We start from the raw sequence: 27,556 nt of genomic DNA, 5'->3' as shown, positions 1-27,556 counted from the left end.
TATTCCGCCAGCACAGGAAAAGTTTATGTGCCAAGTTATAATAGTGGTCAGATTCTACTATAATCTGTTGGGAAGTTAATATACAAATGTTGCACTAAATTTAACTATGTGTCAAAATTGGTTGTTAATAAAATCATTTTCTCAAAAATAACTCATAAGTACAAGGACAGACAAAACTAACCTGCAATGACAGACGTCTTTTAGAAGGTGCCACAGCAGAGTAGATGGTCCATGGTTTCTTAGTTTTGGGTGTGGTTACAAGAGTGTATGCCATGATAAACCTACAGGCTGGAACATTCCGGAGGTGTGCATTTTATTGTCTTTAACTTACACCTCAGTTTTTAAAAAATTAACAGTGACAACAGAACAGCTCCCAAACATACTTTTTGAACTTCCTTGCTCCTATAGTCAGGAATTACTGCGTGTTGTTGGTTTGTGACACATGATCTTGATATCAAGCATTTATTAGGGAAGAGATTCAGACCACTGGTTTTCTGTTTTGTTTTATGGTGAAGGGTTTTTTTTTCCTTCTTTTTTCTGAGTAGGTAGATGATACAGAGTAATGAAGTGAAATTTAACAAAATTTATATTCCTTATGACCAAGTTTTATGATATTAGGCATTTCTGGGAATGGTTTTTAATATTTTAAGTATATATGCATGCATCTATTTTTATTAGATAATTGGTCATATTTATTGTGAAGTAGATCATCTGTTTTAACTCAAATAGTGAAGTGCTTCATAATACCAAGATAGAACTATTACATCACCATGGCCTATAAGCTAAAAGAGAGAGGGGGAAAGCCATACTCTGCCTCCTTAGATGGTTCTTAAGAGACAGAACGTTTGCCAGGTTTTCTGATACCAGCTGTGGTCTCTGGGCTGGTGGGTGGAAGGTAGAGAAAGTATACATTACCTGTTTGATCTTCTCTTGAGCTTGTCTGGGTTTGTAAAGCAAAGACCAGGATCATGGTTAATTAATATCTAGTTAGAATCTTCTTAGTATATAGCTCACTTGTTTTTCCCTTAATTTCTTCCGTTATGGCTTTGGCATTGTATTAGGTTTCTTCTCTATATATGTTATGAAATCATTGGGAAAATAAGGAGTGATGAGGACTGCTAGCTAAACTCCATTTTACCAGATGTCTTCTAAATGGGACATTCAACTAATTGATTTTTGTTTGTTCTTTATAGAGTTGTTTAAGCATGCCATAAAATGCATTAGGATCATAAAAATATGTGAATGTTCTGGTTTTTTTGTTTTTTTTTTTAATTTTTTATTTATTTATGATAGTCACAGAGAGAGAGAGGCAGAGACACAGGCAGAGGGAGAAGCAGGCTCCATGCACCGGAAGCCCGACGTGGGACTCAATCCTGGGTCTCCAGGATTGCGCCCTGGGCCAAGGGCAGGCGCCAAACCGCTGCACCACCCAGGGATCCCATGAGTGTTCTGTTTTAAATATGATTCTTAATTGAGGGATCCTACATTGAAAAAAAAGATAACAAGTGGTTAAACAAGCAAATTATGAATGAAAATTGGATTGGGTCTCTGGCTTACCAAGTCCTCTATTTGGGCCCTTCATTTAGGATTTCTGTTTTTTCATCTATTATTTCAATAATCTGGAGGAAATCAGTGTTCTCCAGATTTTAATTTAAATCACAGAGATGATGCATTCCAATAAATATAGATTAATAGGAGAATATTTAAAGACTTTGGTCACAGTTCCTGTGCAATACACCACATAACACTAAGCATACTTATGCTTGTGATCTTGTTGTTAGTGGGCAAATCAAACACTATGGTTATGATCAGTATAATAATTTTTATTTCACTGCTATCTGTTTTAATTTAGCATTTTGTTTGTGTTTTTATTATAGCTATTTCACTCAATTCAGAGAACCTGTTTGGACTTGTCTAAAGCAATTGTACTCTATCAAAAGAGAATATGTTGTAAGTATGCCCTATATATGAATATTGATCAGATAAAGAGTAAGAAATATGGTATTTTACCTTAATATATCATTTCATATATTTAAGAAGACAAGGAAATTACTATTTAGGAATTTCTGCCTTAGCTCTTTAATTGATGGGGAGGAGGGTGTCTAATAATTTTAAGAGAAATCCTTTATATAGGTTGTTTATCACTCAGTGCAAGTAACTGTAATAATAAGAACTTTATTTTGGGCCTCTTGTGGTAAGTACATGTGATTTATCTTCTTAATTGTAAAAAAGTTTTCTCAGTTGTATCTGTGGGTTTTCCAAAGTTTTGGGTTGTTTTTATTTGAATGCCCTGGCTCTCATATACAGTTCTAGTCCTCTTAAAATGGAGACAGAAAGCACATACAGGTAATTTATTAACTATATTTTGTTAAAAGCTCTTCTTCATGAGCATTTTCTAATTTGGAGATTGGGTTATTGGGGAACAACACTCTGCCTTAAAGTTATTACCAACAGTTATCTCTCAAATGCTAAATAGCAAGTTGTTTTTTAGTATGTTTTAAAATTTCCATTTGTAGGTCCTTTAATAGTATAATAGTATTTAGTAGTATAATTTCTATATTTCTGAGACTAGAACAAGTTTTTCCATTTCTGACTGCTGCTAGACCTCTTTCCAATAATCACAAAGTAATAATCGGTAATTTTCCTTCATTAATGTTTTATTAGTACTATTGTGGGGAAGTACAAAATCCAAGGGCTTAGAGGCAGAATTTCATGTTTTCTTTGTTCCTGTTTACTAAGTATTTGAGCTTAGAGTTTTCCAGGGCTATAACTCCATAGTCTTGAGTTCTGAGGAAGTCAAGACACATGACACACATCTTCCATCATATCTCTGTCCCACATTTCTAATCAATCTTAAATGTTTCTCCATTTTGTTTACTGAATAGCTTTCAGAGATTCCTTCCTCTCTCCATCTCTGCTATTAACTACCTTAGTTCATGCCACTACCATCACTTTCCTACGTGATTTGCTGTATCAGCTACTTAAATGATCTTCCTTCCCTCTCCAGTCCACTGTCTACACCATAATTAAAGTCCCAATGATCTAAGCTAGGGCAATTTGTGCAACAAAATAAATAACAATAGTATATAGGATTATAACTCATAAAGTGTCCAGGAAGTCCATGTGGAAATAGACAAACAGGAGAGAAGAAGCTCTTCCTTATAGAATAATTCCTGCTAATAAATATAGAAAGAATGAGGAAACCACAAAATTGCTATTAGGCAAATACCGCAGTAAGAATTGTGGCAGACAAGGTTCACTGGAAGATGGCACAATTAGTGAGTGAAAGTTTGAGGAAAAACTGGATATTTCCATAGTGTCATATATTTTTCTCCAAGATTTTTAATAATTACAAAAGGGAGAAATCATAATTTTACAGTGGAGTAACTCAAGACACCACCTGAATCAGGTGATCGAGATTGACATCACTCGTGATAATGTGTGTTGGTATCATGTAGCCCTGATATCATGCACTAAGACCACTTCACTTCTGTGGTTTCCTTCCTCAAAAACCTGCAACCCCAGTCTAATTGTGAGAAATAGGACAAACCCAAATTGAGGTGCATTCTATACATACCTAACCAGTACTCCTAAAGGGCACAAAGGTCTTGAAAACCAGAAAGGCTAAGAAACTGTCCCAAATTGAAGAGGACTAAGATCTTGACAACCCAACATTGAATACTGGATTAGATCTTAGAAGAAAAGAGATAGTAGTGGGAAAACTAATAAAATTCAAATAAGGTTATGGTTTAGTTAATAATATTGTACCAATGTTAATTTCCTAGTTTTGATAATTGTACCATGGTTATATAAGATGTTAATGTTAGGGGAAGCTGAAGAAGGGTATATAGGAACTCTGTATTCTATTGACAGTTTTTCTATAAGCCTAAAATGATTGCAAAATAAAAAGCTTTAAAAATGTACATTGGATCATATTGCTTCTGCTGTAAAGCTTCCAGTAGAACCTAAGGTGAGATCCAGACTTCCATTCCATAGTCTATAAATTCCTACATGATGGGACGCCCGGGTGGCTCAGCGGTTGAGTGCCTGCTTTCGGCCCAGGGTGTGATCCTGGAGTCCTGGGATCGAGTCTCACATCGGGCTTCCTGCATGGAGCCTGCTTCTCCCTCTGCCTGTGTCTCTGCCTGTGTGTGTGTGTGTGTGTGTGTGTGTGTGTGTGTGTGTGTGTCTCATGAATAAATAAATAAAATCTTTTAAAAAAATTCCTACATGATCTGGCCCAGGGCACATCTCCAGCCACCTTTGCCCTTACCCAAATGCCACCCCTTGCACTCACTGTTTCCTCTGTCTGGAATGTCACTGGCCTAATCATCTCAAGAGTGGCCCTTCTTGCCATTCAGTGCCCAGCTTAATGGTCACCTGCTCAGAGAGGCTTTTTCTGACCACCCAGCCCAGTGCAGCTTCTCTCAATCCCCTTCTATTATTGCTCTATCTGGTATTATTCTTTTTGTGTTTGTGATTATGAATTTTTTTTATTTTGTCTTCTGTTACACAAACGAAATCTCCATAAAATCAGGGACCTGTGTGTCTTGTCCATCTTTATATTACCAGTGGCAAGTGTTTAGCATGTAGATCATCCATAAATCTGTGCTGAGTGAATTAATGTTGCCAAGCTAATTGGTTTTATAATTCTTTAGTTACCTTTTTTAGGATACATCTGAAAATCTAATCAGGATTCAGTGTGTGTCTGAATTCTTAAGTCTCAGTTAAGTTAAACCTTTTTAGTGGAAACTGGCAAGTCATCTGATATGTGTTGCACCTGAATTTTAAACTTATATAAATTAATTTCAGTATTTGAATTTTAAAATTAAAATTAAACAATGAACGTTCTTTCTCAGAAAATGACAGTCATCACTTAGTAACCCAAGCTGGAGTCTGATGAGGCTTAGATGTTTTCCACCTCCCTCTGAGCAACACTGACAATTAATTAGAGACCAGCTCTTAAAGGAAACCTGTTTCCCACCCAAGTTTAATCTTCAAGTGCATAAAATAACAAAAAATAATTTTTCAAATGCTTCAACCTATTTAGACACTTTTAGGAAAGAGTACATTTCACCAACTATATAACCATGTAGGTACCATGAATTGGTTTCTTCCTAGCCTTAAGCTAAATGTGTTCATTTGTATGTGACTTGAGACTTCAAGGTAAAAAAAAAAAAAAAAGGTGACTGTAGCCTCATGCTATTATGAACAAAAAGGTGAAATTGCTCTTAATAGGGACATATTCATTGTGGAGCTGAATGAGTGCCTTATTAGTAAGTAGAGAGAAGGAATAGAAGGTATTTAAAAAACAACAAAATTTATAATTATAGGGCTTTTAAAAAAATCTACACAGAATCATGGCATAAATATCAAATAAGCACTTAAAGTGAAATAAAGTGGGATAGGAGGTGGTGGGGGAATAAAATATATGAGGAAACTAAGGCAAAAATTATAGTTAATTTAATTTTACAAGCACCTAACAATTCCCTGAATAAGACTTTTTGCTCAGCGTGGGGAATCCAGAGTTGGATGAAGTCCCTGTCCTGAGAAAGTTAATCTCATGGAATAGACAGACACATGCCCTACCCACAAACACCCTAATACTAGATGCCGAGAGGGCACTGCTATCAGAGAAACAGGGGTCAGCTACTTCACAGTCTTTGAGCTAGACTTTGACTAGTGAACTTGATTCTTGAGGGCAGAGAGGAAAGAGGGTGGTCATTTATTTCTCAGGCAGGAAAGCCTCTTCCTCTGGAATGTTTAGTATGTTTAGTATGAACTACAGTCACAAATAAATACAGAAGCAGTAGTAAATATAACCTTCACCTTTGGATTTGCGGTTCCTGGCTATACTCTCGTTGGGAGGTTATGTCAGGGATGGGATGGATTCTGATGGAATTCTGGATTGTTTATGAAAAAGGACAAGAAAGGGATCCCTGGGTGGCGCAGCGGTTTAGCGCCTGCCTTTGGCCCAGGGCGCGATCCTGGAGACCCGGGATCGAATCCCACGTCGGCTCCCGGTGCATGGAGCCTGCTTCTCCCTCTGCCTGTGTCTCTGCCTCTCTCTCTGTCTCTCTGATTATCATAAATAAATAAATAAATAAACGATTTAAAAAAAAAAAAAAAGAAAAAGGACAAGAAAAAAAAAAGAAAAAGGACAAGAATTCTGGCAGCATTTAAGCAGCATTTTTAAAGACACATGATGTGTAAATGCATAAAGTAAGTCCATAGAAATGCTGTGTTTAGAAAACCTTTAGGAAGCTCAGTGTCATTCTTTGCTCAACTGTCAGTAAAAGTAGACTGGGAGCCAGTGGCTGTGTAACAGCCCACTGTTTCATTGTTTTGAGACCTACTCGAGGTCTTATGGGACTTATAAATCAGTCCCCAGTGTAGAGAAAGAAGGTGTTTTGCTATTATAGATATTGATGCTGTGATTATCTTTCCATATGCAACTTTGTGCCCATTTAATTAATTCCTTGGAATGTACTCATTTTTTTAAAGATTTTATTTATTTATTCATGAGATACACAAAGAGAGAGAGGCAGAGACATAGGAAGAGGGAGAAGCAGGCTCCATGCAGGGAGCCTGATGTGGAACTCCATCCGGGACCCAGAATCACATGCTGAGCCAAAGGTAGATGCTCGACGGCTGAGCCACCCAGGTGTCCCTGGAATGTACTCTGAACATTCCATTTTGACAGTGGAAGTGCACTGTCAAAAGATACATAGGAATCTTTTTTTTTTTTTAAGATTTTATTTATTCATTCATGAGAGACATAGAGAGCAGCAGAGACATAGGCAGAAGTCTCTCCCTGAGGGGAACCTGATGCAGTACTCAATCCCAGGACCCCAGGATCATGACCTGAGCCAAAGGCAGAAGCTCAACCACTGAGCCACCCAGGTGCCCCAAGATACATAGAATTCTGTAACATTTTATGTTTACTGCCAAATGAATCTGCAGAAAGCTTGTACTAGTCACTAGCTCACCAGCATTGCTATCTGAGGTTATCTTTAAAAATAAGGCCAAGAATAGGCATGACCAATAATGGTTCCAACTCTGCATTTAAAAAAATCTGTGAAGACAAGGGGTACTTGGGAGGCTCAGTCAGTTAAGAATCTAACTCTTGATCTCAGCTCATGTCTTGATCTCAGGTTCGTGAGTTCAAGCCCCATGTTGGGCTCCATGCCTGTTGTGGTGCCTACCTAAAAAAAGAAAAAAAACCCCGGAGACATCAACCTGATTGCCTCCCACCCTCAATCCCCACTCCCACTTCCAACCAAAAACCCACGTCATGAATTAGAGGAATTGCTTTACAATCCAGTAGAATGTAACTAAAAAAAGTCAGCAAGAGGAATAAGCAGAGGAAACTGGCTCTGTACTATAGGCAGCCACAAAAGATTCCCACAGTCATACTCGACAAACCCAACTTTTTAATTTCAGCTTGAAGCAGCACATTATCAGCTCGCTTTTCAGTGCAGAGGTCATTTTCTGGTTCTGATTACAGGGCACCAAACGCACTGACAGACGTACTCAAGTGAATTTGATCTCTCCTTTTGTAAACAGAGGGACAGCATAAAAGTTAAATGGTGGGAGTGGGGAGCTTACCTTGTAGCTTGCCACGTGGATTTAATTTCATCTCGTCTTCGCCTCTAAAAGAGAGAGGACCTTCTGGTGCTTCTCTCTGCTCCGTAATAAAAATGCTCATTGTTCATGGCTCCTCTTGGTCTTTTCTTCATCAGTCTTGTCTCAAGAAGAAAACGAACTGGGAAAATTTCTCCGATCCCAAGGCTTCCAAGATAAAACCAGAGCAGGAAAGATGATGCAAGCCACAGGAAAGGCTCTCTGCTTTTCTTCCCAGCAAAGGTGTGTGGCCTTCACTGGGGCTCCATTTGGGGGGTTGGCAGAGAATCGGGGATATACCTGGCTATGGAGGGGACTCTCTTGTTCTCTGGAAAGCTCTTTGCCTGACCCTGAGGAGCTACTCTGTTCTCAGTTATTAGTCAGTTCTTAACTCTCTGATTAAGATAGCATGTATGATTTTTTCCTCCCTGTTAAATTTTAAGTTTTGTTTTGTTTTTTTGTTTTTTGTATTTCTCCTGGTCTATAGGGAACATTTTATATGCCAGTCACTGTGAGTGCTGCCTAGGCTTATGTTTGACCTTCAGCATTGCTCAAAGCAGTCAGTCTGGTCCCCTTCCAACAGCTGATTAAGCAGGAGCCTAATGAGACCAGGTGGAAGGGTTCCTTCTCTGCTCTCTGTGGGCCAATTAACTTTGAAGAGGTGGTGTTCATGATGCCCTGAACCATTCTGCTAAGGCCCTGGACCAGCAACATCAGCAGCATCCTGTAGAAGCTTGTTAGAAATGCAGAATCTAGGCCCCATCCCACACCTGCTAAATCCAAATCTGCATTTTAATGAGATCCCTGATTTTGATGCACATTTAAGTTTGAGAAGCTCTGGTAGAGAGGAAATTGTGGCAGATGAGTGACATTTTCTTTTTAACACTCTCATGACTCATTTTTATGGTTGGTGTAGAATAAGCAGAAGCCCCTGCACATAGTTATTGCATTTTGTGCCTGAGAAAAGTGACACTGCTTCTCTGTTCCTTCTCCCCCAATAACTAACAAGCCCTAAAATACCACTCCGTAATATTAGGCAAGATTATACCTAAATAAGGCGTGTAGGTAGTTCCCAAAAATGTTCAGACTACAAAAATCTCACTCAAATTGTGCAACATTTTCTTCTCCTAATTTTGCCTTCTTTCCTTCCCTGTGGGCTGAGAACAGGCCATCAGCCTGATGCACAGATGTTCCTATGAAATCCTGAGAAAGGTGGAGTAGAAGAAAGAGATCAACTGTGTTGTTTCCTGTGATCCCACTCCTGAGCTCATTGGTTCTCCCTAATAACATTTGGACCTCAACTTTGTGGGCAGTGCCAACTTTCATAGTTGAACAAAATCATTTTCAATAGTTCTGTATCCATTTCCCAAGAAAAGTGTTGTTTATAGTTTTCAACTGTACCTTTTCATCTCATTTATAATCGTTTTTCCTTGTAAAAATAATACTCATTGAGGAAAAAAATTAAAACACAGACAAAAGAAAATTAAAAGGCAATTAAAATTTTACTAGTAGATATTTTCCATGCATATATACTTCCCCACCTTACCAAGATAATTTGTTTTCAGTCTTTCAAAGGGTAAATTCTCATATGTTAAACATATAATTATCACTAATTTCAGTGGGAAAAAAATCTTATACATACCAGTATGCCAAAACTTATATCTGTTTATGGGAAACAAAGCCAAATCCCTGGACACAATCACTATAAGAGTTATCATTACTGATTGCATAATTATTTTATGATATGGTTCTCCAGTTACAACTCTTTCAGAGTTGTATACCAAATTATCTACCAGAGCACACATAAGGTACCTTGAATTTATATAATCTAAGCTTTGGATAGAAACAAAAACAGTAGAAGAAATCAATAAAAACAATGCAAACAATACTTAAAAGTATCACCACTATAAATTAGCAAGCTGCTCTATATACAGAATTTAATGCAGCTTGGACAACTTTAAAATTGGGAAGGTGACCTCCTGTTAAATGGGTCTGGTTTCATAGCACTCAGCTGACATCCCAACCAGTCCTCCTACACATAAAGACAGTAGAATGACCTAAAACTCTCATGAAGTTAAATTTTCAGATCTTAAAAAATTAAAATTAAAAAAATAAATTTTCAGATCTTAAATGGATGTAATTTGGGATATGCCAGGATATATTTTTTTATATAAAAAGCATCATATGCCATACAGTTTTTGAATTATAGTGCTTACTGATCATTTATTTAGCAAATTGATTTTTTGATCAAATAACCAAATAACCAATAATACCTTTTATTGTCCATGTATACATTTTTAAAAACTTCTATAGCATAGTATTCCAGAGCATGCCACAATACATATAACCCGAGCTCTTCTATTTCTTGGGTCACTTCCACATTTTCCTAGTAAAGGGTAAATGTCTTTGGAGTAGACCTTTAGGCACTTTATTAATTATTCCCCTTGGGTAGATTTTCATCTATGATAATGTGCACCAGTCTTTCACTGAAGCTTGACATTTCTGGTTATTAAGTTTTATCTTGGTCTAGACTCAGACCCTGGTAGCACAAGTGAACAGGTTTTCACCTTTCTAATCTTAAATGAAGCAAGTTACAGGAAAAAAGTGAGGGGATTTTATATGATTTTTCTCTTTTCTTCAAATTCTTTTTTTTTTAATATTTTATTTATTCATGAGAGACACACACAGAGAGAGAGAGTGAGAGAGAAGCAGAGACACAGGCAGAGGGAGAAGCAGGCCCCATGCAGGGAGCCCGATGTGGGACTCAATCCCAGGGCTCCAGGATCACGCCTTGGACTGAAGGCAGGCACTAAACCGCTGAGCCACCTAGGGATCCCCTTTTCTTCAAAATCTTAACATCTATCATCATGTCATTACCTCTTCAAAGGTTTCTGTCTAACCTTACAACAGTCAAAGAAATCGAGAATATTTTATTCACAAGACTCTCTTTCAGTCAGTTTAGGAAAATTGGCAAGATCCAAGGGAAGAGAAAGAGAAAGAGAAGTCCAGAAATGAACAGGATCCTTAGGGGAACAGCTGAGGACTCTCTCTCTCTCTCTTTAAATAGAAGCCTTCAGTTTTATAAACCTTCATACCAGCATTTGTTTTACTGCCTGACTTCATAGTCATTGCTACAACTGTACATTCAATTTGATGAAAGGTGAGTATTAAATTTAATCCATTGGTGATAAAGTACAAGCTGACTTGATGGCACCATATGTCAGAAAACCACTTATAATACTTAGGTAGGATGACTTGAGCAAACTGTTTTTAGAGAAAGCTGACTATTTAAAAGGAGTGCTTTACAGAAAGGAGGAGAATGGGAGAAAATAATAAAAGGGTGGGTTTTTTTTTTTTTCTGAAATAGTTTCTTGTGCCATCTATAATCTTACAGTGCTGTACACAGGCGCTGCAGACCCAGGTGGAGTGGCCAAGCCCTGACTTCAGCTCACTAACATTACTGTTCTCTTCAGCATGATACGTTTGCATTTAAATTGAAATGTAGGGATCCCTGGGTGGCTCAGTGGTTTAGCGCCTGCCTTTGGCCCAGGGTGCGATTCTGGAGTCCCGGGATCAAGTCCCGCATCGGGCTCCCAGCGTGGAGCCTGCTTCTCCCTCCTCCTGTGTCTCTGCCTCTCTCTTTCTCTCTCTGTCTATCATAAATAAATAAATAAATAAATAAATAAATAAATAAATAAATAAATAAATAAATAAATAAATCTTTAAAAATAAATAAATAAATAAATTGAAATGTAACTACTCATCTTATTTTCATTTTTTGAACCAATGCCCTGCAACTTCATGGAGACAACTATATTTTAAGAGTGTAAGTTATCTGACATTACTCATTTTGGGTAGGGAAGAAGCAGTATTTCCCTCCCCTACAAAATAAATATTTCATCCAAAGTTTGATATGCCTGAAACGTTTTTTTTTTTTTTTTGCTAAATAAATAATGGTATGTTACAGCTAATATTATAATGATTTTATATCCACTTCATTGTATGATATACATTCATTTATAGTCTAGGATCCTCAAGTTTTCTCTAAAAGGATCAATCATATAATGTATCCGAATGTACCTAACATGTAGATCCACAGTGCTTCTCTCCCTAGACCATTTAAAAATGCTTCTGTTCAGGGCACCTGGGTGGCTCAGTCAGCTAAGTGTCTGACTCTTGATTTTGGCTCAGGTCATGGTCTCAGGGTGATGAGATTGACCCCCACATCAGGCTCTGTGCTCAGCATGGAGTCTGCTTGAGATTCTCATTCTCCTTCTCCACCTGCCCCTCCCCCTGCTCTCTCTCCACCCCATCTCTAAAATAAATAAACAAACCACCAAATAAAATCTTTTAAAGCAAATGCTTCTGTTCATGCTCCATTCTCCATGACTGTTAGAGCAAGCAGCAAATTGCCCTGGCACTTAAGAGAGTAATCTAAAATGACCTAGCAAGGAAGACCCTAATCATCTCTCCTTAAAGGGCCAGGTTCAGAGGAGCAGAGACAGGGAATGCCAAAAATAGAAATGGGAAATGATTATGCCTTGACCTTTCTCCATTAACTCAGGATTGGTTGTAGCTCTAGACGAATACTCTTTGCCCAGTCATGAGACTATCCCCAGCAATACTGTTGGAAATACTTCCCAATAGTCCAGTTAAGTAGCAGAAATCTAAAGCATCAATACATGGGTAGTCATCTCTCGTTGACTCATCAGTTCATCCATGTCGATTATAACCCATCAAATATTTCTACAGCATTGTCTATATAGTCCAGGCACTCTTCTAGGCTCATGACTTTAAGATTGCTAAACTGTCAAGGATGCAAATTGCTTGCCTACGTAGTTTCAAGATTATGGCTTTATCCTCTTGTCTAGGTTGGCCTTGAGAAATCCTTTGTGTCGATTTCACCAAGAAGTGGAGACTTTTCGGCACCGGGCCATCTCAGACACCTGGCTGACAGTGAATCGCATGGAGCAGTGCCGGACAGAATACAGAGGGGCATTATTATGGATGAAAGATGTATCACAGGAGCTTGATCCAGACCTCTACAAGCAAATGGAGAAGTTCAGGAAGGTAGGAGATTTTATGAAGGTTACCAAGAGGGGTACCTGCTGGAAGGTAATGAGGTGTGATTTGAATCACTCTCGTGAAGAAGACATAACTCAAAAGCACCAAGGATGCAATTAATCATCGCTGGTGTCTTTTTATGTGACAAAATACCAATTAATGTGATATATAATTCCCTAAGGGTAAGATAGAAGAGACCGCTGGATATTGCTGGGATTTAGTAACTGGTTCTAATTGAAGTCAGATTTTCATATAATGTACACTTTTTGTAAGGTTGTCACTTCAAAATGTTTTTCATGCATAAGTAAAAATCAAGACTTAGATCAAGTGAAACTGGAAAATGAGAACATCCTATTGGAGAAATATTTTTTAATTGCAAATGACTTTTAAAATTAATAGAATTATACTCTGTTTTTGAAGTGATTGAGAGGTGTTTGGGTTTGGTTGTGGGATTAACTAATGTGGCACCTGCAATAGACTTCTTCAGAATTTGTCTGAAGAAAATAATGTAGCTGTGAAGGTGGGTATGCTCTTAAATTTCCCTGCAATAACTGGTGAACAGCAGAGAAACAATGTTCCCTTGGTTTTTTAATTGTCTTGGGTCAATTTAGCTATTTGGATATTTGGCCATACAAGGATATATCCCACCACGAGGTGGCAGTCGTACACTGAGTATTTATGAAAATGCAGAGACTTGTGTACAATCTTGCTAGTTCTTTGTTTGGTTGACTTGGATGTATTTCAGGATGTGAAAGAAAAAAAATTCAAGCAAATGTCAGGTTTTGACATAATATTGTGTCAATTATCTTAGTCATTTCACATGATCCATTTGTAATTACTTACGTTGCTTAAAATTCCTAGATTTCTTTTTAGGTACATCATGTGGAGTTGTGAATGGGAAACCCTGCTAGTGCATAGGAGATTAAATGTGTGAGATGGGTGAAAGGAGGGGCGTTCTGTTGCTTAAGAATAGGGTCACCAATTCTTGACCTACTATTAGATTGATACAAATTCTCTTAAAAGCCAAATCTTATTTTCATTTGTAATTTAGGGTCCTATTCTATGAAGGAAATCAGTTTATTTTATTTCTGGTTATAGATAACCTTAATGTGGTATTGCATCTAACCTCTTGGCAAGGCAGATTTCTGAATTCATGGAAAATCTGAACTGAAAAGTAAAGCTCATTCATTCTCTAAAAGAGAAAATCAAGGCCCTGGCTACGTTAGAAATTTCCTGACTTTCTCATCAGGCCAGTAATTTGATGTGTCTTTGACACTTTACTTCAGGGTTAGAGGAGGATGGAGTAGAGAAGTTAACACAAAACAAAATCTTGGTGCCAATCATTTTATATCTACTGCCTCTTTACATCTCACAATAATTAAGACAGATTTAATTTTATAGATGAAGAAAATGATACCTATGTTAAGTAACTAGCCTAAGGTCAAACAAGGAAATGAAGTCAGAATCCTAGAAAATATGCTGATTTTTTTTCTTAAGAGAAAAAAAAAAGGGGGGAAGTTGAAGAACATACCTAAAATTGACATTTTCATAGTAATACTTGTTCTATGATTTATTCGTTCAACAAACATTTATTGAGCACCTTCTATGTACCATGTAATAAAAATACAAATATGGGGCACCTGAGTGGCACAGTAATGAGGTTAGCCCCATGTTGTGTAGGGTTCCACACTCAGCGGGGAGTCTACTTGAAGATTCTCTCCTTCTGCAGTCCCCCCCCACTTATTCTCTCTCTCTCTCTCTCTCTCTCTCTCTAAAATGAATATATAAATCTTTTCGTTTAAATGTAAAAATACTATTCTAGAAGGCAGGAGAATTTCACGTGGAATTCTGTTTATTTGGTTTTATTTTGGAAGGTGGTTACTAGCTGCGTGACGATGAAATAAAAACCAAGCACTTCGTCATTTGGTTTGAATGTTGAAACATTACCCACTCTTTAGTGTCATCAATCTGTTGATTTTGGAAAATATGGTTTAAAAGAATCCTTTGCCATGCAGAAGTAGATGCCTACTCTACAATCCCATGTGTGCTGGATTTAATTTAATAGTTGAACATGGTGTACTTTGAATTTAGGGAAAGAATTTTTTTTTTTAAGAAGTCTGTATTCAAGTGTATATTTAATTAGGCTGGACTGCCCTTGAGGACAGGGACCAGATTCATCTCTTCACTGTTATACTCCTGGGTCAGACTAGCACCTGGCCCCAAATTAGTACTCATGTAGCTTGGTCAGATTCCATCCATTGAGTTTGAAGTTCCAGACTCATTGTTTCTCAGATCAACAGGACATTCTGACCACACCGAACTCACCTTGTGATGTTTGGGAATTGACATATGGTTTTGCAGGTAAAAAGTAGCATTATTAATTTATGGCTTGCTGCTTTCTTTGGAATGAATTTGAATTGTGGAGTTTGCTGCTTGCTTAGAGTTTATAACATGAAATTATAGTGTTTTTGTCCTAGCAAGATTCCATTTTAAACAGTCTCCATTTATCTCTCAGAAACATGTTATCAAAACGCATTTTGCATCCTCTGGGAGAAGGGTCCGGCTGTGGTTGGCTCCTTAGGAGTCACTGTGGCAGGGAGAATTTCAGTCTCTGCAGAGCCAGCTGCCACCTTCATGTTTCAACTGATGAATCCTGAACTAAAGTAGTATTTTGCTATAAATTCAATTGAGTTCACACTTTCGAGGAGACAGAATTCTAAATCATCTCACAGATGTGATCCCCCTGGTTGCAGTCTTAAGTATGCATTCATTCATCCTTCCAAAAATGATGCACTGTGTGCTAGGCCACATGCAAAAGGATATAGTAGTGAATAAGCGGACATGATCAATGCCCTCCTGTCACATGTAGTCAGTCACTTGGGGACTGAGCAAGTAAACTTGATGCAGTATGATGAACTGTTGTCTGAGGTGACACATGGTATCACAGGAACACCTAGGAGGGGCTCCCTGAGGAAGTCACATCTAAACAAGACAGGGAAGGAGCTGGGTGGAGGGGGTGGGGACAGCTGAGCAGCTCCAGGCTGAGGGAAGAAGACCTTAAACGGTGGCCTTTAGATGAAAACAGACAGGGCACCTGGAAGGAGTTGTAAGTATTTTATAACCAGAGCACAGAAGGCAGAGCAGGTGTGGGAATGGCAGTGCCTGTGCTATGGCAACTGGAAAGGTAAGCAGGTCCAGGCTAGAAGGGACGTCTCCTGAAGGCGAAAGTAAGGGAATAGGAGGGTGTTGAGGAGGGAAATGAGCATGATCACCTTTGTGTTTTCACTAGCTCACCCAGAATGTAAGGTAGAGAAGGGATGGGGAGGACCTGAGCTGCTGGGAAGACGTGGAGACATGGGTGCCCCGCAATGGAGAGGCAAGCAGACCAGGGAAGTGTATGTTCTGGCCTCTCCCACACTTCGGAATGGCACCACTTTAATTACAGAGCTCTCCATCATTCTTAGAAATGAGCAGAATAAGTATAAATAAATAGCAAGATCAAATGTACGTTCCCTTCTAACCATTGCTTTTCTCATAAAGTTTTCAAAGTGCTAAAAACTTTTTAAATAACGCACAGCGCACATGACCAAAATGATGAATGAAAAACTTAAAATTAAACAAAGCAAATAATCTGTTTTCATTCTGGCACCCTTTGAAGCCCATGGACCCGATGACAGATCTCTCAGCAGCAACACTAATAAGCATTTATTAAGTGCCTTGTATTTGGGGATGGAAATACAAAGAGGTGGAAAAGCTTGATCCCAGCGCTCAAGAAGGACCCAGCTAGTCATCTGTTCCTTGTCAAAATTACCGTGATAAACAAGACACCTGGAGAGTGTGGCCATATGTAGCCATTCTCTTAAAGACCAAATAATAGGAAATGGTGGATGAATTTAAATGCGCAGAGCTGGATGGCTATGAGCAGTTGGAAGCCCCCTCCTGACAGTGTGATTCACCCCAGGAGGGAAATGGACGGGAGACTACACCATGAAGTATTTTATGAGCAGTTACAACATGAGATATATGTGCCCTTTGAAGGCAGAGTAAAAGGGTATGATTTAAAAATAGAAGTCAGCTTCTTGTAGCAGATTACATCAGCTTTAGTTGTGAGCTCACAGAAGAGCTTTTGCAGCCTGATGCCCTTGAGAGAGTCCTCCTGTGGTCAATTAAATGTCTTGTTTTTCTTGAAAGTCAGAAATGGGATGGAGGGTAATTATTCTAAATGGAATAAAAGCTGTGTTAGGTGTAAGAAAATAGTTCTGAATCCTCTAAAGAGATAATATGGAAATGTATACGTGGGCATTTGTTATGAGTTGTAGTCCTTATAGACAAGGACAAGGAAACCAGTGTTTTAATGAGGGCCATTTATTAAATGGCTTAATCAAATCCTACAGCATTTGTCTAGGGTTTCATCACCATAATTCAAAAGGGTATCTAAAAGGTATTGTAGAAAATGTGAATGATACATACTGGTGTTCTTGGGTTTGTGTCTATTTAAAAGTGTTAGATTTTGGAGAGCTGTTAATACACTAAGAGTCCTGTTATCAAAGGATATGCTACTGTGAGAAGGTTTGTTAATAAATAGTTGTGGCTTAATATGTGGGGCCTTTTGCGGGTCATCAGCCAGTGGTGTTCCTGTTGTCCGACTGAAGGTTTGGGTGTATAGAGCTTGGTCAAGGACTAGTAAACAGCAGTATTGACATTAGAGGCTTTTTTTTTTCCTGTGGACAAAGACTTGGGTTAATTAATTTGACAGTATCATTAATTACTGCTGAAATCATTGGTCTTTGTCAGAGGTCGGGCTCTTTTAGCAATTGAGGGCAGGTCTCAGGGGATCTGGAGATGCCAAGTAATGCAGGAATATGACCGCTCAGCCATCTCCTCATTCTATGTTAAAAGCCTTTCCTCTTTGCCTGGGCCATCTAGCTTTCTGGCTTACATGGGCTTTCCGCTTCAATTCAGTGCCAAGGGCAGGGCTGAGACTCCTCAGTGAGCTGTGTTGAGTGAGCGTGGAGAATTTCAGGTTTGGGTCCATACAGGAGACCAACCCAAAGAGCCTGCTTCAGCAGTGCCTTGACTCCAGGGCTTTGCTTTAATTCATACATAAAAGGGGGAGGGTGTTTGACCCACCATCTTTTTTCTCTTATAGGGCTAAATTCCTATGCCCTGATTTGAGTTCTTTGATGAGGTGAAAGTTCCTTTGGCAAAGCTAACACACTCTGGAACCTGTTTCCTAACCCTCTGTCTTGGTTTGTTGGTTTTTGGTGTGTGCTTGTTATTTGTTTTGGTCGTTTAACTAGGATGCCTATTTTTTGTGGTCCCCAAGAAGATCAAATCAAGTTGTTAAACCCTAGCACTACCTAAATGCCATAGGAAAAATGTCATTTTCATATGGCACAAGTGGGAAGGAAACAGATAATTATACCCATGCTTTCATTTTTGAATTTCATGAGATGAGACCTTTGGGGCTCTTTGTATCTTTATTGATTTCCCCCCCTGAACTCAGTGAATGGCAAAAATTAGTGTTTCAGGGTTAATTCAAGAGCATTTGGAATAGCAGGCATGAAACAGATAACTTGCAGACCTGGTGGCTGGCTGGCCGTTGCTCCTGACTGGAAATAGGAAGGATCATGACCTCAGAGTTGGGATAGCTCTTCTCTGTCCCCAGCCTTGCCTACACCAGCTGTGACAGCTTGGATACGTCTAGTGAGCCTATTACAATTTTCTCATTCACTAAAGGAGAAATAGGTACTAGTTGATCGCTAAGCTGTCTTTCAGTTGTAACATCTTCAATATTCTTTCTCTAAATTGTTAAGCTCTGGAATTGTTACACTCATCTGTAGAGAAGTACAGACACTGGTATAGAACTAACCTGTCCTTTGTCAAGGTAGTGTTTTCCTCCTCCTATGGGTAAGTGCTGGTCTTTTTGAGTGCTTGATCTTATTGCTGTTGCTCTAATCTCAGACTCTGGAAAAGAAGATTTCACTCAATATTTCACTAAAACTCATAATTGAGTTTTTATTAAATTATTATGATTAACTTTTATTTGGATAATACTTTTGCAATGGTCAGAAACTTGTGGCCCATGGGTCAGCCACCTGTTTTTGTAAGTGAAGTTTTTATTGTAACATGACATGCGCATTCACTTATGTATTATCTATGGCTGCTTTCATGATACCATGGGGAGTTGTGTAGTTGCAACAGAGACTGTGGTCTGCAAAGCCAAAATATTTACTTTCTGCCCCTTTACAGAAAAGAGTTTGCTGGCCTCTGATTTCCAGGCACCTCTAGTGCATGCTGAAGTTAAGAAGTTTTAAGAATGTAAAAATGTTTAATTATGATAAAAACATATAACGTAAAATTTACCATCTTAGCCATTATTAAAGTGTCCAGTTCAGTAGTATTAAGTATATTCACATTGTTGTACAACAGATCCCCAGAACTTTTTCATCTTGCAAACCGAAATTCTATACCCATTAAACAGCCACTCCTCATTTCTCTCTCCTCCAGCTATCATTCTTTCTGTTTTTATGAATTTGACTACTTTACATACCTCATATAAGTGGAGTCATGTAGTATTTGTGTTTTTGTGACTACCTTATTTCACTTAGCATAATGTCTTCAAGATTTATCCACGTTGTAGCATCTGGCAAGATTCTTTCCTTTTCAAGAATAATAATAATTTTAAGGAATAATTTTTCATTGTGTGCTTATACCAACACATTTTATCTATCTGTTCATTCCCCAACAGACACATTTAGGTTACTTCCATCACTTGGATAGCGTAAATAGTGCTGCTTATGAACATGAGTGTGTAAATAACTCTTCAAGACTCTCCTATGAGGGGCACCTGGGTGGCTCAGTGGTTGAGCATCTGTCCTTGGCTGAGGTTGTGATCCTGGGGTCCTGGGATTGAGTCCTGCATCAGGCTCCCTGTGGGGGGCCTGCTTCTCCCTCTGCCTGTGTCTCTGCTTCTCTCTGTTTCTCTCATGAATAAATAAATAAAACCTTTAAAACTCTCCTTTGGGCCCCAAATACATAATAAACAAACATAATATGCATCTTATAAATGTTTATATGATTGAATGAAATTCAGTCCTGCCATTGAATAAAAACAAGACTTAGGCCATGCAAGGAAGGAGTCATTTGATTTTATCATCCTAGAAGATATTGTGTACACATACTAATTCATAATTTATATTCTAATTTCTGTTAGAATAGTAAATATTGCCATGTTTTAAAAAAAATAAACATGTATAATAATCATAAAAGCAAATGTTTTGGTTTAAAATAGATTTTTTCATGGGGGAGTGGAGAGGACTACTACTCTCTTGAGAGAGAGGTATCAAATCTTTGCATATGGCATTTCTCCAGTTGTTTGAGGGAAAAGCTTACTTAACTCTCAAGTTTCAGAGTAGACTCTGGACAAAAGTGTGTTATCGAAGTGTGAACTGATCCCGTCCAAGATAGTTTTCCTTTTGCCAAATTGTCTGGCTTTTCTTCCGAAGACTTACATGTATTGGATGGCATATGCAAACCTGGTTTCTAGAATTTCATGGATGATAATATACAAAACATAAGATTTTACTGAGTAGAACCATCAGGTTCCAGATCAAAATGCTGCCATATAATGAGCCCATTTTATAACAAGGGCTTCTCAGTGTGTTAGCAGCTAGAATGTCTTGGATGGATTCATTATTTCCATGTTTCATCATGTTGTGCTTTTGGCTACAGGGTCAGAGGAGTGGCTGGTGCCCATGACACTTTCCCTCCCTTCCCCCCAGCCCAACCGCAGACTGTTCCATCTGCCTCTGTCTCCTTTTGGTAGCTCCTAAAGAAGGTGTCATTTTAGATTATGCTTAAATGGAAAATCACTGTATTCAAGTAGTATGATATACCAGTTACTGTCTCTCTAGTTTCCGTCTCCAAGTCTGCCATATCTGTCTATCCCTTTAGATTACCCTCTTCCTTTTGGTTAACAGCTCAAATATCATCTTTCCCAACTAGTTCTTTTATTCTCTCTTGGCAACTTGGTTGCAATTCTTACCATCTTCAAGAATTTAGTATAAAAGAAGACAGTTGTGTCCTCATGGGTTAGCTAAGCACTCTGGTTTTGAATGTTTATGCTTTAGGGGATCCATCCCACTGTGCTATTATTCTTATTTTACAAAATGGTGGTTTAGTTAGATACACAAAATAGTGTGATTTTATTTAATTTCAAACAGGCAATATATATACTATTTCCTGAATGCCAAGAGCTGTAAAGTACTATAAGGTACTTTTATTAGACTTAAAAATAATTTTCTTCAGATACATCCTTTACAACCAGACTTTTCATTGACAGAAAAAAATAATGATTTGATGGTTGTCTGAGTTGTCATTTTTACCTTAGACTAGATTTTTTAATTGGCTATGGAGAATTAGTATTTCAGAAAGAAGGCTCTAAATCACAATTGCTTTGGAAAAAACTTGTGTTCTGTATTAGTCTGTCATCAAGGGATATTGAAAGGTTTTGAGTAGTATTTCTAAAATTACTGGGTTATTTTTTGAGAACCCCCAACAAAGTGTTTCTAACAAAATTTATCCAAGTAGTATTGGCTACGTGATGGAGTCAGACTGTTAGTGGTTTCACAGGTTTTCCTGTCTTTCAGTAAAACTTAAAAATGTTCTTGCATCCAAGTCTTAAGTCCATCTATACTTTAGTATTTGAACTATCAAAAGAATGAGTTAATAGAAAATTGGTATTTCCATTCACAATTCTGAGATTTAAAACAAAGAGAAGACATTTGATGATTACTTGATCTTCAGAAAACTGACATAATAATAATCTCAGAGGGATTAACCATAGAGACCCATGTATTATCCAGCATATGACCTGGTATGTGGTGGCTCTGTTCACTAAAGCTTGCAGTTTCTTCACCAGTTTCAACTCACTTCTCTCACAGTGGCTTCACTTTGCCTCCTTTAGTGTGTTTTCAGTGAATGGAAAACTTTGAACAGAAAGCAGCTTTAAAGTGTATGTGCTTACTCTTTTAGCATAAAATTTTCAGGATAATTTCAGGTACAGTAGAACTATCTCAAGGGGAAAAATTGTTTCATATTCAACAATTATCCCACACTTAATCCTTACCCAAGATAAATGAAATTCATATATAGGAGTCCTAAAATCTGACACTGGCCAATTTCACATGGACTCAGGGAGTCCTAAGAAGGAGCAGGCCCTTGAAAGGCCATTGGTATAACATTGACATGAAATTCCCACATGCATTAATCAGGCTTCTGTTGTTCCCATCAAATGAAATATGATTTTAAGGCTTGGTAACACTTCACAGTTGATTGGCTTTTTCTATCCAACTACCCATCTATCTGTCCATCCATCTATTTAAATTCACTCCCCAGCTGTGATCCTGAGACAACCATTGTCATTTAGATGCTGATTCCTTACTGTGGTTCTTCTGGTGACTGCTGACATCAGAATAAGGGATACATCTCAAGATAGATTAATTACATAAACAAATTGAGGGATGGATTTTTTTCTGCTTTGTTCTTTTAAATAGTCTTTCCCCCCTCCTCCCCTCTTTGAGAGGTACAACTCTGCATTCTTATAAGGAAACATAGTTCATGGGTATTAGTTCATGTTCTGAGAGAAGTCCAGGCAAAGAGACTTGGAAAATAACCCACATTAAGGGAAGAAGAACCTTATGAAAAGCCCATAGATTAATGCATGGGAAATAAATACAGAAATTTCTCAAATAGGGAAGCTGAAAAGAAGCTAGCAGAGTAAAATTTATTACATTTAGGGTCTTGTTCCCTTTCAATTTTTTTTTTGTTGTTTTGTGTGTGTGTGTGTGTCTTAAATTAGGGGAAAAAAAGATATACAAGAACCTGGCAATTGTGATCTATGGCAGGGGACTAGATTGGGGGATGAGAGAAGAGGGATGAGAATGAGGTAGAAGATGTGCCATATGCCTTTTTTATGTTTTTAAAGTCTGTGCTATATGCATTTGTTATCCTTCAAATTACATATATAAAATTAATGATATTAGAGTGAGAATAGATAAGATTTGGTAGAAGGAAAGAATATGGATAGAAATCTCTAAACTGACAAAAACAGAGGAGAAGCCAGGTTCCAAAGGTGATGTCACATGAGCAGCTGGATGAAGGGTTTGGAGGATGAAGTCATTTTCAAGAGCCATCCTCAGGGAGGGAGCCATGTGAGGTGGTTAAGTCACTGAAGAAAAGAAGAATCAAAGGCAAATGCCTGAGGGAAACCCACCAAAATCAAGAAAGAGGATAATGTTTCTTTTGAAAGCCTTCATTGTTCTAAGAGAACTGGAATGAGAGCTGAGTTATGCTTATCCCGAAGGGTTTGGGGAAAAGGTGGGAAAGTAAACATAACTTTTCCCATCTCTTCTCAATGGCATCCTAGAAGGAATGAGTTCTTTGATATGCACCAGTGAGAATGCAGAGAAAATCCTTTCCCAAAAAAGAATCAAGGGGGGAGAGGGCAGCTATTTTGGAGGGAACAGCCTCTACATTTTGGACACTACATTAGGTCCTTGGAGTTGGGTTGTAGCATCGTATAGGCTAGTAGTTGGTTTCTTAATTTGGAGGTTTTCTGCTAGCTTGAGTGATGTGTTCTGTGTTCACTATCCACATCTAATTCTCACGCATACTAATTAATATACTCAGACAACATCTTGCCAATACTACAATATCTCTCTCAACTCTCTTCTCTAAATCTAGCAATTTCATCAGTTTCTTTTATTGGTAGCCTTCCAGGTTTTACAGATGAAACCAAGCGTAATTATGTGCCTGTGAGCACTGATTTTGTCATTAAAATTTCTGGAGAATTAATATCAGTTGTCACAAATCAATCTCTATCCCATTTGGCTTCCTAGTATTTATTTATTACTAGTTTATTTTTAATACTCTTATAGGTGCCTCCTGATGCTATGTCCAAAAAGGAATTGAAATACATGCAGATTCTAAACCACATGTCATTTTTGTGCACACATTATGGGTTGGGCTCCTACTAACAAAGTATACATGTCAAAATCAGATATGACTGGGAAGGCATAAAGACTTCGTAGCTACCAGGGCTTCCAGAGACTGCAGTGTACTCAGGTTTCACCGAGATTTTATCATGGTCACCATAAATCAGTGTTTTAAAAAGTTGAAAGCAATCTTTAATTTTAAAGATTTCCCTGTCTTCCTCATCCAGACAGTGTAGGCGATGCTTCCTCACCCTCCTTCCCCAAGCCCTGCCAGGAAAAGCCAATGATTTGTAAATTGAAGCTATGTCAGCTAAAGCTTTTATTGGTACTTATTATCCGGACCTCCGTCTGCTTTTAATTTTAATTCTCTGCTGAAAGAACTAGCTTGGCCTTTTTTTTTTCTTTTTTCTCTCTCTTTTTTTTTTTTTTTTTAATTTTTGCACATCTTTCCACTTTAAAAAGCAACAGCTAAAAGTAGTGATGTGAACCAGACAATGGTTTCCAAAGTTAGCCTCCCTCTTTCCTATCCATAGTGTATTAGGTTTGGGGCAAACCTCTTGTTTTCAGTATTGACCTACTTACTTGCTCCTTCTCTCCCTGGCATATTCCCACTTTTCCCACCATTCTGCAATTTCAACTAATAAATCATGTAAGTAAAGTAGACATTAGGAAATTGATGTTAGGATAGAGGGTTTTGAAAATAAAATGAAGATTTGATCAACGTTTTCACCTATCCTTTGATTAAATGAGAACAACATATTTTTAAGAGAATGTTAGGCATGAGTTGTGCAAAAGTCAAAATACTGCTCATTTTAAAGATATCTTTTTTGTAGTACAAAAGCACAGCAGATATTTAAGTTCTGCACTGAACAATATGATCGGTTTATTTATGAGATAATTAACATATTTGAATTTTTTCCCAGCCGGGGGTTTTTCTTAGCATCCTGCCATATAGATAGATGTAGCAGCTACTTAAATATGTACACAATGCAGACTATTTCTGATTAAATATTTGTAAAATGCTCTTCAGTTTAAAAAGCTGTTTCATATTCATTACTTCACTAAAGCTATACAGCAGTTTGGCAAGGGCATGAATTTTTTGTCCTTTTTCACAGCTAAGACTAAACAAGCAGAGTCTAACTGACTTGTCCAAGGCTGCATATATGAACCAGGATTTGAACCCAAGTCCTCTGAATCCCAAATCAAGCTCCTCCTACCATTTCTGCCTCGAGTTTTTCCGAATCCAATAAATGAATCCCTGTGTATAGTGGAGTCATTGTGGGAGGAAATGTTTTTGTAGTGATAGAGACCCAGCTTCACATTAAAGCAGCAGCCACATCTTCAGAACATGTTGCATCCTCTGTTCTTTTCTCTCACCCCAAAGGCTCATTTTACTAGTACTATTAAAGAATATTTGGATTTTTTCTCCTTCTCACTAGGCCAACTATCAATCTGAACATTTAGTCACATTTCTGCATTTGGCAGTTAGCACTTCTCTTCTACCTTGCTGAGTGCGCTTTTTTTTTTTTTTTTAAGATTTTATTTATTTGTTCATGAGAGACACACACAGAGAGAGAGAGAGAGAGAGAGAGAGGCAGAGACATAGACAGAGGGAGAAGCAGACTCCATGCAGGGAGCCCGATGTGGGACTCGATCCCAGGACTCCAGGATCACACCCTGGGGTGAAGGCAGGTGCCCAACTGCTGAGCCACCCAGGCATCCCTCTGAGTGCCCTTTTGAGATGAAATTGCTCTGGTGTTCAGCATGGGTTCCTTGGGGTTAGGTACCTGAATACCGTAGCAGTATACTTCAAGCTCAGAAGGTCAGACATAATGAACGAATGGTATAAGGCTTATGGATGGAAAGTAGACATCACAAAGGCCTGACAGCACTCTGTCCAAGGATCTTGTGTATATTGCTGTATAGGTGTAAAGCCAGTACACTATGGAAAGACTTTGACTCCTAAGAAGAAAGGAAGAGGCCCTATAGCAAACAGGCACATATAGATAACAGGCCTCTGTGATGTTTCCACATATACAACTAACCCTAAGTTAGGGCCTCTATGGCCTGTGTTTAGTATCAGTATCCTCCAAGAAGTGAGTTGGACATGGAGAATCTTGGATTCCACCTAAGGATCCTGATTCAGGAGGCCTGGAGTGTGGCCCAGGGATCTTATTTTCAGAGACTTCCCAAGGTGATTCTCTTGCTGGGGAATCCCTTGACCATATATATATAAAATATATATATATATATATATATTAAGATTTTATTTATTTTAAAAAAAAGATTTTATTTATTTACTTATGAGAGACACACAGAGAGAGAGGCAGAGACACAGGCAGAGGGAGAAGCAGGCTCCATGCAGGGAGCCTGACGTGGGACTCCATCCTGGGTTTCCAGGATCACGCCCTGGACTGAAGGTGGCGCTAAACCACTGAGCCACCTGGGCTGCCCACCCCTTGACCATATCTTGAGACGTATTTTCCCAGAGCACCACTGTGGGATAGCTGATGTCCACAATGATAACTGATCTATCAAAAAAAAGGTGATTTTTCTCTAAAAAGATAGACATTCAAAATGACAAGTGTTTAATGAACAGATATTTCTTATTTTTAATTTTTTTAAAATAAAGTTTTAAAAAACAGTACACTTGAATTCTATGGAAAAGTCAGTTAAGTGAAACCACTTGATTCCCCCAGGGATCCTACTGTATTAAGCATCATTGCGCTTTTTGGTACTCACCATCTATGTTTTCTTAAACCCTAGAGCCTGGAGATTTGTATACCATAGACAAATATACTTACTTTGCTCATCTGTAATCAGTATTAATCTTGCTAATTAAATTTTTTCTTCTATTTCCACTAAACCCTCCTTAGTGTTCTCCAGGCTGACTCAGAAAACTTGAAAAAGCTAGAATGGAGTGTCAGATTCATTAATGTCTAGAGTTGATTACTCAAGATCCTGCTGCTTTGTGGGCACACAGCAAACAATTCTGAGAATTAATTTATACACGTTAAACACAGGGAATTTTTCAGGAGCAGTCTGGTACTGTTAGTGTCCTGATACGCATGTTAAAAAATGACTGCAGCTTCACAAAGAAATCCTCCTCCTCTGCATCCTTCCTGGTTTATGTGGTTTGTCTACTGCTTGTCACTGGTCCATCTGCTTAGGACTTAGTAGATCAGCCTAAAACAGAGAAGGTTTCACCACCAGATCCTTTAACACTACTGTCATTGTGCTCTGTAGCTTGTTACGGCTAACGTTATTCATAAGAAATAATGTCCTGGCTTTGAGGTACTTTCTGTAGTGAGTACTATGATGTTGAGAAAGAGTCACGGATGGCATGAAAACAGTACTTCTCATTTGTTGCAGAATGACATTTCTGTTCTTGCAGGGATGGATGCATGAGAGGCTGTGAAGTCATAAATGAGGAATGTCAGGAATATAGTACTTTGGCATTTCTTGACAAACGTTCAGCCATTCTTGAATAAGACAATTGAAACTTTGAAGTTCAACGCAATAGTAGAAACAATAAAATTAGCAAATACATTATTAAAGATTTATCACGTGCCAGCATTTTTTATAAATAGGCTCTTTAAAATTCGTCAAAGGATAGATATCACGATCCCCACTTGACAGATGGGAATTTTGAAGCTTGAAGAGGTTAAATAACTTACTCATTGACACACAGAATGTGACTGGGCCAGGTGGAAAGGGGTCATGAATTTATCTCTACATACACATCTCCTTATTTTCTAGACTGGAAGTATTTGCTTTATGAGCATGCATGATGGGGACTTCTAGATTTGTTAATTAAAGGACGTTAAATATTGTCCCTTGTTTCCGTTTAAATGCTGAATCTATTCAGAATA

General features: G+C 38.2%; 1 protein-coding gene across 10 annotated transcripts in view; it reads left to right on the top strand.

The window, feature by feature from the left end:
- The window catches only part of ICA1 (islet cell autoantigen 1), a 144,292-nt gene that overhangs the window by 26,866 nt on the left and 89,870 nt on the right, over positions 1-27,556 (top strand). For all 10 annotated transcript variants that reach the window (XM_055307568.1, XM_055307566.1, XM_055307570.1 and 7 more), the window contains 3 exons: positions 1,878-1,950; positions 7,743-7,866; positions 12,495-12,693. In XM_055307568.1, the coding sequence (XP_055163543.1) occupies positions 1,878-1,950; positions 7,743-7,866; positions 12,495-12,693 (396 nt within the window). The remainder of the gene's footprint in view (positions 1-1,877; positions 1,951-7,742; positions 7,867-12,494; positions 12,694-27,556) is intronic.

Source organism: Nyctereutes procyonoides, unplaced genomic scaffold (assembly GCF_905146905.1).
Source record: "Nyctereutes procyonoides isolate TBG_1078 unplaced genomic scaffold, NYPRO_anot_genome, whole genome shotgun sequence".
NCBI classification, from domain to species: domain Eukaryota; kingdom Metazoa; phylum Chordata; class Mammalia; order Carnivora; family Canidae; genus Nyctereutes; species Nyctereutes procyonoides.
The sequence above is the reverse complement of the archived record's forward strand: the minus strand, read 5'-3'. Positions and strand labels throughout refer to the sequence as shown.